The sequence below is a fragment of the Staurois parvus genome, unplaced genomic scaffold, assembly GCF_062004578.1.
Source record: "Staurois parvus isolate SC_StPar_1 unplaced genomic scaffold, SC_StPar_1.0 ptg000086l, whole genome shotgun sequence".
NCBI classification, from domain to species: domain Eukaryota; kingdom Metazoa; phylum Chordata; class Amphibia; order Anura; family Ranidae; genus Staurois; species Staurois parvus.
The window spans coordinates 1,251,132-1,264,813 of record NW_028317882.1 but is presented as its reverse complement, the minus strand read 5'-3'; the positions used below and the strand labels follow the sequence as shown (position 1 = coordinate 1,264,813).

The 13,682-nt window shown below is 41.7% G+C and overlaps 1 protein-coding gene across 2 annotated transcripts in view; it reads right to left on the bottom strand.

The window, feature by feature from the left end:
- Positions 1-13,682, bottom strand: part of SARAF (store-operated calcium entry associated regulatory factor) — a 40,391-nt gene that overhangs the window by 25,199 nt on the left and 1,510 nt on the right. For both annotated transcript variants that reach the window (XR_016311693.1, XM_089669974.1), the window contains exons 2-5: positions 8,482-8,660; positions 5,836-6,247; positions 2,238-2,364; positions 292-404 (exon numbers count right to left, since the gene is read on the bottom strand). Coding sequence is in view for 1 of the 2 variants with exons in the window: in XM_089669974.1 (XP_089526100.1) it covers positions 292-404; positions 2,238-2,364; positions 5,836-6,247; positions 8,482-8,660 (831 nt within the window). In the remaining variant the exon portion in view is untranslated. The remainder of the gene's footprint in view (positions 1-291; positions 405-2,237; positions 2,365-5,835; positions 6,248-8,481; positions 8,661-13,682) is intronic.

Here is a 13,682-nt window from a genome sequence, read left to right as displayed (position 1 = left end):
GAAGAAAAGGTGAGGAAGAGGTGTTTTGTAGTCCTGACACACTTCCTGTCATAGGTTGTCAACTCTACTCCTTCATAGATACAGGACAGTGAGTGTTGTCACTCTAGGACAGGATCACCAAGGTGAAAATAAAGGGGAAAAGCCCCCCAAAATTATGCAGCCACCAGATCAAAGGATTGGTAAACTGCAATATACTACACTTTTTTTTATTTTTCAGTTAGATACATCAAAACCGGAAAGTTGTTTAAGTGGCTTATAAATGTTCATGGCATATTGGAATACTAATCCTACCTGATGCTGTTCTCACACCAGAGCTGGGTGCAGAACTGTATGAGGATCCAGAGAAAGAGGGTCCACTCCATGTGTTGTGATAAGATGGATGAGCTGCATAGTGAGGCTGTGACCTGAAAAGAAGAAAGAATACTACTAGAAATTGCCAATATGCCAAAGAAAACAGCTGAATTGATATCACCATGCACCTTTATTGATTTAAAAGTTACACTAAACTATCCAAAAACCCCACATGTACAATCTCTTAATTACCTACTTGCAGGCCAAGTAAATACCAAGTATGCTCTATACAACTTCAGGTTTGTCTTACAATGCTCACCCTTCTTGGCATGGTGTAGCCATACTGCAGATCTGTTTGGGATTTGCTGACACTTTCCTGATTCAATGATTAGTGTAGTACTCAGGTTAATTTACTAAAGGAGATGAGCATCTTTACTCAGTAAAGTGCAGCTGTGTTCACTTTGAATATCCAATAATGCGCAAAAGAAATAAAAAGAAAAATTTGCTTTTCACGTGACTGCAAGATTGAAGTGAAGCTTTATTCTATATAACAAGTACCACCTTTAAGTCCTTTTCACACTGGGTGGACTATGTTCTGATCATCAGGGGAGCAGCACACAGATCCCCTGCTGATCAGAACAGAGCAGGCAGATGACAGGTTCATGTCTGCTCAGTTTATGCAGCGTAGACACATACAGAGCATGCTTTGCTCTACAGGTAGTCGGGTGTATATGGACTCCACTGTCTGTTTACACCTGACTGCCCTCTGATCCGATCTGCCTAAAACAGAAGAGGATGGATCCCCTTCAGTTCTTAAGAGGACTGGATCATATGTGGAGGTTGGTGGGTGTAAATGGACACAAGTGCATTTACACCTGCCTGTACGTTGGGGTGAATGCACCGTCTGGATAAGGTCCGCCTGAAAAACTGACAGGTGGACCAGATCGAAACCGTCTCTTGAAAAGAGCCTTAGTAAATCAATCAGTATTATGATCAGATTATTATTATTATTATCATCATCAGAGTATTATGTTACACTAAGCATGTACAAAAAAAATTTAAAAAGTCCTTATTTGATTTCTAAATCCTTTTATTATCATGATAAAGGAAACAAGTTTTGGGCTAAAATGTGCTTGTTGTACCTACAGTGTGTAGTTGTTATTAAGCAAACACAGGTAAGGCCTACTATGTAGATCCAGAATAAAAACGGTTGTAATTTATAATAGAAAAAAAACAAACAAACACACACGTTATACTTACCTGCTCTGTGCAATGGTTTTGCTCGGAGCAGCCCCGATACGCTTATTTTTCGGTCCCCTACTGGCGATCCTGGCTCCTCCCCCCTGCCGAGTGCTCCTAATAGCAATCCCCTTGCTATGGGAGCACTCAAGCAGGCTCGCTCCCAAGCTACGCTCCTGTGAATGGACATTGTCCATTCACACACAGAGCGTGTCTCGTTCCCACCTCCCCACTCTGTCCTCATTGGCTCACTGGCTGTGATTGACAGCAGGAGGAGCCAATGGCTCCCACTGCGGTGTGAGCCAACGAGGAGATAGAGAGACTTGGGAGAGCCACAGCTCGCATGTACATCACTGGATCAAAATGGGGCTGAGGTCAGTATAAGGGGGGTTGAGGGGGGAGCTGCACCCAGAACGTTTTTTTACCCGAATGCATAAAATGCAATTCATGGGGGTCAACAGGAAGAATCCCCCCTACATTGGCGATCAGTAGGAAGAATGCAACCTGTACAGTGGTGGCCAAAATGCCACCCTTGCATGGTGTCATGCTGCTGGCCTTGCCTTGGGGTAGTGGTTCTTGAATTAACAGGCATCATTAGATAGGTCAATCAGTCACAGCCCCAGCAACCTCTAAGGAACTCTGGTTGAGAATGACTTCTCTAGTTAATTATACTGTATATGACAACTATCTTCTAATAAACCACTTACCTCCGACTGCCAAACAGATATCCCAGTATACCACCAGTTCCCATACCAGTCCAAAAACCAGGTCCTTGATTTGCCTGTCTCCCATAGGAAGCAGTATTGCCAAAATCATAAAATCCTGTACTCCCTCCTGGAAAGAGAAAAAAAAAAAAGAAAGATTTATTAGAAATTACATTCAACTACATAAATATTCTCAAAACAATCTTTCTTTTATTGAAAAAAACAAAAAATATTAAGGTAAAGCTATTGTGGCAACCATCAACTTTTAAAAGGACACTAGTCAATGGACAATTACAATATTCTAAAGCTCAGTTCAGTATAGCAATACCAACTTAACACTCCAGAGATTGCTTGATTTTTTTTTTTAATCATTTGTAGTCTTTCAAGGTTAAACTGTAGCATCTTCCCATTTCCTGCTTGATCTGTTTTGTCAGTGTGTCTCGGTGCGGTGCGATTTGAATAGACTGAAATCACACAAAAAGTAGTGCATGCACTTATCAAAAACAAGCTGAACCAAATTGCAAGCAAACGCACTGCATTTGCAATCTGCGTTTGGGGTATCGTTAGGAATACACTAACACCTGCAGCAGATCACACAACCTGTGCGTTTTGAATGTGGTATGGGAAACCTGCACGGAACACGGTTTTCCTCTGACTTGACAAATGAACAAAGCACCTCCTTCTACAGTGTGTACTTGGCTCAATTCAAAGTACTGAGTGTGATTTCTGTCCACATTCACGTTCCTCTGCTATCTGCACGAGTCATTTCTGACAGGCTGTGCCAGCTCCAAATGAAAGAGGGGGATGTGGGCTCTAGCACACAGTCTGTGATTGACAGCCTCAGCTGTGCATGTTTACCTATGATATTGTGTACAGGGCGTTTGTCCTTTTCCTCCACTTGGGTCTCAGACTGCACTCAACTCCCAGCTCTATGCTGTGCAGTGCATGACATCAGATCCCCACCTCTAGCCTCTGCAAGTTCAGAAAGGCTGTGGAAATTTTGGACATGAAAAGGGATGTAGAAAAGAGATGGCTGCAGATAAACAGGTCCAGTTTATGTAGAAGGATTTGTTTCATCTCACCTATTTCACTGGGGGTATATATAGATATATATATATATCTATATATATATATATATATATCTACAGTTGTGACCAAAATTATTCAACCCCCAATGCTGTAAAGGGGTTTAGGGACTATAGTGTACATTTGGAATTGTATTCAGAATCAAATCCTACAAGGACGTTGTAACTACCCAAATGCAACTAAAATGACATCAATTGTTTATGTAATACAGTAGTAAATGGTTCTTATGTGGTTTCTTCATTGCCACAATTATTCAACCCCTTAAAGACTACCACTCTGAAGAACAGAGGTTCATACAGGTGCTTTCCATCAGGTATTGAAAACACCTGTGGATGTCACCGAGCAGCAATCAAGCATAATAAGCACCAATTAGGCAGCTTTAAAATGACTGTGATACTCAGCTCCTTCTAGACATTTACTGGTGTGGTTACAAACATGGTGAAGGCAAGAGAATGGTCCAGGAAGACAAGAGAAGAGGTGATTTCTCTTCACAGGAAGGGCAATGGCTATAAGAAGATTGCAAAGATGTTAAACATACCAAGAGACACCTTAGGAAGCATCATTCGCAAATTCAAGGCAAAGGGCACTGTTGAAACGCTACCTGGTCGTGGCAGAAAGAAGATGCTGACTTCGACTGCTGTGCGCTACCTGAAGCGTAGAGTGGAGAGAAGTCCCCGTGTGACTGCTGAGGAACTGAGAAAAGATTTGTCAGATGTGGGTACAGAAGTTTCAGCCCAGACAATAAGACGCACACTGCGTAATGAAGGCCTCCGTGCCAGAACTCCCAGGCGTACCCCCTTGCTGTCTCCAAAGAATAAGAAGAGTCGACTGCAGTATGCCAAAAGCCATGTGGACAAACCACAAAAGTTGTGGGATAGTGTTCTGTGGACTGATGAAACAAAATTAGAACTGTTTGGGCCCATGGATCAACGCTATGTTTGGAGGAGGAAGAACAAGGCCTATGATGAAAAGAACACCTTGCCTACTGTGAAGCATGGTGGAGGGTCAATCATGCTTTGGGGCTGTTTTGCTTCTGCAGGTACAGGGAAGCTTCAGCGTGTGCAAGGTACCATGAATTCTCTTCAGTACCAGGAGATATTGGATGGAAACGTGATGCAGTCCGTCACACACCTGAGGCTTGGGAGACGTTGGACCTTTCAACAGGACAATGATCCCAAGCATACCTCCAAGTCCACTAGAGCATGGTTGCAGAGGAAAGGCTGGAACATTTTGGAGTGGCCATCGCAGTCACCAGACTTAAATCCGATTGAGAACCTCTGGTGGGACTTAAAGAAAGCAGTTGCAGTGCGCAAGCCTAAGAATGTGACTGAACTGGAGGCCTTTGCCCATGAAGAATGGGCGAAGATACCCGTAGATCGCTGCAAGACACTTGTGTCAAGCTATGCTTCACGTTTAAAAGCTGTTATAACTGTAAAAGGATGCTGTACTAAGTACTAAGATTGAATGTCACTTGGGGGTTGAATAAAACTGATAATGCTGTGAGCACAGAAAAGACATTTGTGGTTATTTCATTATAACTGTTATGTTATATTTGTCTGACCTACAAGTGCCTCTTTAATGTAAATGTAAGCAAGATGACTGAATGATCAAAAGCAATGTCAAACTGGCCAAAACACTCAATTTCAGTGGGGGTTGAATAATTTTGGTCACAACTGTATATATACACACACACACAATGTAAAACCTTTATCCCAAAAGGAAAAACACTCCCCTCCCTCCAGACTGACTGTCCAGAGCAACCCCCTGTGCTCGTTCATCCACAGTGAGGGCACTCTAATATAGGAGGTATTATACTGCCCAGATCACCAGGTGAAAACAGAGGGAAAAAAGCCACAAAAAAAAAAAAAAAAGAAAACCAATACAGCAGCGACATCTAAAGACTGGTAAGCTGCAATATATGACATTTTTGGAGGTTTAATACTGCTTTAAGAATATATACATAAGAGATTTTGTTCTCCCTGACCCACAGTTCTTCCTTTTTTTATCGTTTTCCTTTTTAGGTTTTGTAAAGTCCTATGTATATTGTGTATTCTGATTTTTCAGTTATACAAAATAAAAACCACATAATGTGGAGTGATATCTTATGAAATATTCCTCTGTGCTTTACATTTTAATTGCATCACATAATAATGGTATGAAATAGAGTATACAATGCAAAAATGGTGTTGATCTGAATAATCAATGAAAGTGACATCATCACAGCCCAGCCACTTAAGTGGCTGAAGAGACGAAACTCAGAAGGATAACCGGGCGAAGATGGAAGCAACCGGAAAAAGCTAAAGCAGTGGCAGTGCAGTGCATGAGCGCTCCATTTGACAGGCAAGTCTGTCATAATGTGTTACTATGCAGTGCATACTAGCACATTAGGGTATAAACCTGCAAGGGCATCTTTTTAAAATTTACCACTTTAATTCTTGATAAAACCATACTGAACCAAACGAGTACTGTAAATCTACCTTAAGAGTAATGTATAAATGAAATATTTTGCACTTACCTGTATAGTCTGACTTAAAACCAGGCGGTGGAGGAGGTGCACTAGCATGGCTGTAGTGCTGGTTATCATGTCCATCATAATTAGGTGGATATTGCTGTTCCTGCATTGAAGGTCCACTCAAGAATAACTTGTATATTCCATAGGCCAGACCCAGTAGTACCAAAAATACAACTACTGCGCTCCCATCGTAGGGTGACTGTCCATTCCAGCTTTTTGAGTACCCTGAGCCAAAGCCACCAAAACTGTTGCCATGCTGAGATTTCTTTCGTCCTTCTTCTGTAAGTTCCAGTGTGTATTCCAAACCACATGAGCCGCGCAGGACATGTGGATCATCAGGATAATCAAAGCCCTCACAGCTCACTTCAACTTTTCCAAATCGATAAGAGTTGTCCATGTCCACCTTACACTCCCACTAGAAGTTTAAGAAGTCTCAGTTAGCAAATGCAAAGCTACGAATGTGCTCTTTGATCAAATTACATTTGTATAATGCATTAACATGTGTTATGTTGCATGGTAATGTGTGTTGCAATAGGGCAGATCCAGAAATGATAAGGCTGCCAACACACCCTGAAGTGTCAAAAATTGGACTGCACCATATTTGGCAATGCAATATCATGTTGTGGTGCACTACAACACATATCTGTGGGTTTGCTATTCAAAATGAGTGACATCAATACACCTGTAATGTGTGTTGGTTTGCACTGCAGTATTACCGCAATGTGGAAGTATATGTGGTCCCTAAAAGTTATCTTCAGATTACTGAAAGAATCTGGACATGAACCAGATATACACAGATACACATGCTGGTAGGTTAATTGGATCCTGTCCAAACTGGCCCTACTATGTGTATGTATGTATGAATGTAAGTTAGGGACTTTAGATTGCATGGCCCTTGAGGTTTGGGGCTGATGTGAATGTACAATATATATGTAAAGTGCTGTGTAAAATTGACGGTGCTATATAAGTACCTATAAAAATTAAATAAATACACAGAAAGTAGCAAGGAATTGGGATGAGCTTGGGCATCCTCTGAACTCATCTTTAGCCATATTCCGAAATCTTGCTCTTTTTTTTTTACACCAATGAGCTGCAGGTTGGATCATTTCTTCTTCAAAGTCCACTCTTTTGCTTACATGAGCTGCAGGGTAGGAATGACCCGGGCTGCAAATTACTGGACTACAAAAAAAAAAAAGAGCACAGGTTCGGAGTTCAACTAGGGAGGAGTTAGTCAGCTAGAGATGAGGACGCCTTCATGTTGAGATTGTGATTTACCCTTGCTTTCTGCTTGAGGATTCCTTGGGATTGGGACATGACAAAGTGGTTGGAAATCTCAGACATAAAATCTGAACAAAGCCTGTATTTTTATAGTGTTTACTTGCCTCTCTCCAAAGTCCTGAGTGTCAGTTCTCTCTGCTGTCTAGTTCCTCTGCTATCAGCATGAGTCACTTCTGCAAAGTTCTTCTGGCATCAAGAGCTAAAAAGGTGTCAGGGGAGGGAGCTTCAGTTGATTGACAGCCTCAGCTCTTTTCCTGTGTTTTGTGTGAAGACGGGAGTTTCTCTTCCCTCCAATCATCTCTCAGAGCTCTTCTACAGTGTGTAACTGCGGCTCACCTGCTTTGTGAGTCTTGGAAAAATCCTTTTCATCTCTGAATTTTACAAGGATATGCAGGACAAATGGCTGCACATAAGCAGGTACAAATTACGTAGGAGGATTTGTTTCATCTCTGTGTATCACCTGAGGCCAGTCACTTCTCTGGTCATAGGCAAGGGCTTACAGCCACTTAAAGGGAAAATCTTTCCTGGACAGCAGTAAAAATCTAACAAGGGCTCTAATTCTTTCTCCCGCTATTCAAAACTACAAGAAAAAAAAAATGTTTGGCTTTACATACACTTTAATGCAGCAGATGTCACCATTATTACTATACAGTATTAAGTGCAATGAATAGCACAGCTGCTGTCCTGTTCCCCCTTACCTGCTCTGTATAACGGTTTTGCACAGAGCAGACCTGAACCTCCTCTTCTTGGTTCCCCCGCTGGTGCTCCTGGCTCTTCCTCTTTTTGATGGTACCCCATAGGAAGCCACGGTACCCCACAGACAGCGTGGCTCAACCTCACTCTCTGCTCCCTCGTCACAGGATTGAACGGCAGTAGCAGGAGCCAATGGCTCCCACTGCTTTAGCAGAGCCTGTGGGAGCATGTAGAGTCGTTACAGACAGGCATAGCACCGAATCAAGTGAGGACCCAGGTAAGTATAAAGGGGAGAGGGATATACGGTTACCTAAACATTTTTTTACCTTAATGCAGGGAATGCAAGTAAAAAATGTTTAGGTTTTAGAACCACTTTAACGCACTATGGGCTGTCCCTGTAAGTCCATTAGAAAGATATTTTGTGCAACAGATTTCCATTCTGGGACTAGACTTATTTGCTGGAATAAGAAAAGCATTAGAAAAACACGTTAGGCACTGAAAGATCTCTTGGTGGTACTGAGGGATGTTGCAGCCATAGTATTAGCTGTTATATGGTACAGTGGGACATCATATAGGAGCAAGTGTCATAGTTCCACTATACTATAAAGCAGTACGGTGCACCAAAGTAACGAAGCACAAAGTATGGCTGATCTTTAGGTTAAATAGAACACACCTTACCTGAACGTCCAAGCCATCCCATCCTCTGTTGTGGCACTGCACTACCTGTGGGGTCATAGCACTACAGCCAGCACTGCCCCCAACACACTTCAATTGTGGAATAGGGGATGAACGTCGTGCATTAGTGTATCTCTCTGCATGCAGTGTGATAGCCTGAATATCCTTTAGCAAAACTCTATCTGCAAGAAAAAAAATAAAACAAAACGTTTTTTAAGATTTTGTTGCTTTACAAAATACATCAAATACATGCCGATGGTGAAATAAGCTGATCTAGACCTGTAGCTGCTACCTAGCAACAATATTAAACAATCCATTCAATCTAGAACCAGTTCGGCTCCAGAATACTTTTTTTTATTTTTCACATACATGTAAAAATCCAATTTTTTGGCAATAAAATTACCGAAACCCCCAAAACATTATATATTTTCTGAAAGTAGAGGCCCTGTAAAATAAAAAGGTGATAGTTGCAAATTTTTATGTCACATGATATCTGCACAACTGTTTATTAAACACAAAGGTTCAGGAAAAAATATAGAATACCCAGTTTTCATTCAAATATAAAAGATGAAGTTGAATTGAGTAAATAAATACCAAACATTCAATGTCTTAAAATTGCACGGGCCTGTGATATCACCAAAAACTACGGTGCCCAAAAATCACTATAGGTGAGGCTTTAAAAGCATTTACAGGGCATCAGTGTAGAGTTAACTAGGAGCTCTTGTGCTAGAATCAATGTTCTGACACTGACATTCGCAGCAATATGTCACATGTGTGGTGACTGCAGTTTACATATGCGTGCACACCCTGGACTTGCATTTGCGCTGGTGTGTGGGCCAACAGGGGTTATAGCAATGTTTTTGTTTTAATATATTCTGGTATAATTTTAATTTTAAAACTCTTTTCTTGTAGTTTTTATTTATTTTTACTTGATTGCTATCACAAGGGGTAGTAAACCTCTATATGATAGCATTGGGCAGGTGAAAGGTACTCTTTATGGAGACATTAGGGCAGTCTAATAGACCCCAATGTCTCCCCTGCCCTTCACACCATCTAATTGACCAGTAACAGGCTAAACAAAAACCACACAAGCTGATGGCTGCAGCCATCAGCCTGTGATTAAAGACTCGTTCACACCATACGTGCACAAAACTGATGGAAACAGACGAGCAGATTTCGCTTTGCAGATACGTCAGCTTACATCAGTTTTCATGCACGCTTCAATTGCGTTTTATACATGCTGCAGATTCCTGCACAGAAAAAAAATATCTGCACACAATACTAGTGTTGTGGTGTAAACAGGGCACATGGAGAACAATTGATTTTGTTGTGTGCTTGCAGAACGCGTGCAGAAAACAGACGTCTCTGCACCATGGTGCGAATGACCCCTAAAGGTTCACTATCTGGACGTACGTAGTATGTCCAAAGAGCTGAACTGGGTACTAAATCTGGCAGGATCTTAAACTATATAGTTGATGGCAGATCAAAGGGCTTGTTTACAGTATTTGCTGCTGAGATAAGCGGAGCTTCCACTTTTGGGTGGAACACCACTTTAACAGTTTCCTGCAGTTTCTGGCTGAGTTGGGTTCCGCCTCAACCTTAGCTCAGCACTAGAAATTCTAGATGAACCCTCTGCATACTGCTATACACCCTTTCTAGCAAACTGCAATAAAAAAAACATGGATTTTTAGTTCACACATATTGCAATACATGTTTAAGCTGGCCAACTACATCAAAGTAATCCCTTATGGCCAGTCCTACTCTACACTCCAAATGATACTGTGGACACAATGCCAACATGAAGCAAACAGACACAAAGAGGGGGAGAGCTACTAGGTTTAGGTCTGGCCACTGACCTGTAATGCAATAGAAACAAGATATACCTGTGCTCAAATCCCAATACATTGTACATGTATACAGTTTATCAGGTGCACATTTGCTGAGTGCAGGACACTGGAGCATTGATTTTGACTACAGAAAACTGCTTTTGCAGCTTTCTTTGGATTTTGGTGTTTCCAGGTTGGGCTCCATACTTTAGAGATTTCAAAGTGCCTTGGAAGGGAGTAAATCTCCAACCCAGTGTATGGGTTTTGTGGACAATCAGCAGGGTGTGTGCCCAGGTGCATACAACCCTTAAGCTGTAACTTATGCAGGCCATAGATGGGTCGAAAATCGGCCGATTTTTCGGCCGAAAATAAAATCGGCCGATTTTCGGATCGTTAGTGGGCTATTTGTTCGGCCGTTTTTCGGTATTTTGGCCGTTTTTTTTTTCCGGTAAAGTTGGAAAAAAATCGGCCAATTTTACCGATCGGCCAATTTTCGCGGCAATAATGGGCAAATCGGCCGATTTTTTACCGATAAAAAATCTGCGCATGAGCAGTGACCTGCAAGAGGAAGACAAAAAGAAGAAAAAGAAGAAGAGGATGAGGATGATGAAAAGGAAGAAGAAGATGATGATGATGATGAAGAGGAAGAAGAAGTAGTAGAAGAAGAAGTAGAAGAAGAGGATGATGATGATGAAGAGGAAGAAGAAGTAGAAGAAGAAGAAGAGGATGATGATGAAGAGGAAGAAGAAGTAGAAGAAGAAGAGGATGATGATGAAGAAGAGGAAGAAGAAGTAGAAGAAGAAGAAGAAGAAGAAGAGGATGATGATGATGAAGAGGAAGAAGAAGAAGAAGAAGAAGAAGAAGACGACGAAGAGGATGATGATGATGATGAAGAGGAAGAAGAAGTAGAAGAAGAAGAAGATGATGAAGAGGAAGAAGTAGAAGAAGAAGAGGATGATGATGATGAAGAGGAAGAAGACGTAGAAGAAGAAGAAGAGGATGATGATGATGAAGAGGAAGAAGTAGAAGAAGAAGAAGTAGAAGAAGAGGATGATGATGATGAAGAGGAAGAAGAAGAGGATGATGATGATGAAGAGGAAGAAGAAGAGGATGATGAAGAAGAAGAAGAAGAAGAAGAGGATGATGATGATGAAGAGGAAGAAGTAGAAGAAGAAGAAGAGGATGAAGAGGAAGAAGAGGAGGAAGTAGAAGAAGAAGAAGAAGAGGATGATGATGAAGAGGAAGAAGAAGTAGAAGAAGAGGATGATGATGAATAGGAAGAAGAAGTAGAAGAAGAAGAAGAAGAGGATGATGATGATGATGATGATGAATAGGAAGAAGAAGTAGAAGAAGAAGAAGAGGAGGATGATGATGAAGAGGAAGAAGAAGTAGAAGAAGAAGAAGTAGTAGAAGAAGAGGATGATGATGAGGAGGAGGAAGAAGAAGAAGTAGAAGAAGAAGAAGAGGATGATGATGATGATGAAGAGGAAGAAGAAGTAGTAGAAGAAGAGGATGATGATGAAGAAGAGGAAGAAGAAGAGGATGATGATGAAGAGGAAGAAGAAGTAGAAGAAGAAGAAGAGGATGATGAAGAGGAAGAAGAGGATGAAGATGATGAAGAGGAAGAAGAAGAAGAGGATGATGATGATGATGATGATGATGAAGAGAAAGAAGAAGAAGAAGAGGATGATGAAGAGGAAGAAGAAGTAGAAGAAGAGGATGATGATGAAGAGGAAGAAGAAAAAGAGGATGATGATGATGAAGAGGAAGAAGAAGTAGTAGAAGAAGAAGAGGATGAAGATGATGAAGAGGAAGAAGAAGAAGAGGATGATGATGAAGAGGAAGAAGAAGTAGAAGAAGAAGAGGATGATGATGATGAAGAAGAGGAAGAAGAAGTAGAAGAAGAAGAAGAAGAAGAAGAAGAGGATGATGATGATGATGATGAAGTAGAAGAAGAAGAAGAGGATGATGATGAAGAAGTAGAAGAAGAAGAGGATAATGATGAAGAAGAAGAGGATGATGATGATGATGATGATGATGATGAAGAAAAAGAAGAAGAGGATGATGATGATGAAGAAGAAGAGGATGATGATGAAGCAGGAGAAGAAGAAGAAGAAGGATGAAAAATTAGAGGAATTCCAGTCCTGCAAAAAGTGTCCCTGCAGAGAGCTCCGCTATTTCTGACAGTTCCTTGACAGTTAGAGAGGTTGCAACATTGTATCTATTTGTTTCCAAATAAAAACATCTGTATCCTAAATGGATACAAATAGATACATTGTTGCAACCTCTGTAAATGTCAAAGAACTGTCAAAGAAATAGCGGAGCTCTCTGCAGGGACAAATTTGCCGGCTGTAGACAGGATGAAAATCGGCCGATTTTTTTTACCATTGATGGTAACGTCGGCCTCTTGAACGACCGATTTTTCGTTTTTTAAAAGAAAAATCTGCCGTTTTTCTCCCCGTCTATGGCCTGCATTACATTAAAAAAAAAGAAGATTTTACTTAACTGTTCTTTTTTTTAATCATCACATAGGGGACAAAAAGTTCCCTATGTGATGATTTTTGATGTCAGGTTCTTTTTTAGACATCCAAGGTCTAAAACAGAGGTCTCCAAACTTTTCAAACAAAGGGCCAGTATACTGTCCTTCAGAATTTAGGAGGGCCGGATTAGGGCCAGTGAGGATAGAAAATATCCTGGCCCCAGCATCAGTGAGAGTAAACATGGCCTCAGGGTTGTTGGTCAGTAGGAGGAGTAGTGCCCCACTATTGGTACTAGTGGGAAGAATAGTACCCCATTATTGATTTCATGGGAAGAAGTACTGCCCCATTGTTGGTCTCAGTGGGAGGAATAGTGCCCCAAGGGCCAGATAAAGGGTAGCAAAGGGCTACATCCGGCCCTCGGGCTGCAGTTTTGAGACCCCTGGTCTAAAAGACCCTGCATGTCTCCCCTGTGCTCCACTGAATATAATGCAGTGCACATCACACTGCATTACATTCTTTCCCGGCCTCGATGGCAGAGAATCTGTCAACGGGGACCGGGAAGTGATGTCCACTATCCTCTCTACCACCATCTCGACATTCTGCTAGCAGCCACTGAACCAGACCCAGGCCCACGGCTGGGCAAGTGGAGCCCGAGACATACAGCAGGCAGGGGGGCGGCGGCTGGCACTGTGGGCTGTGTGGAAGCAATAGGGCGGCAGCGCTGCTGCCCAAATGCTTCCACCTGACAGATGAGCCCTGCTCCTTGCCCGCAGCAGGGCTAAAGTCAAAAAAAAAAAAATATTACCTGCCTGGAGCCTGGAACTGCATGCCCCAGGCGTCGTGCGATATGAATTGCACATACTTTCAACAAAAAATGTGGTAAAAAAATATGTGCATT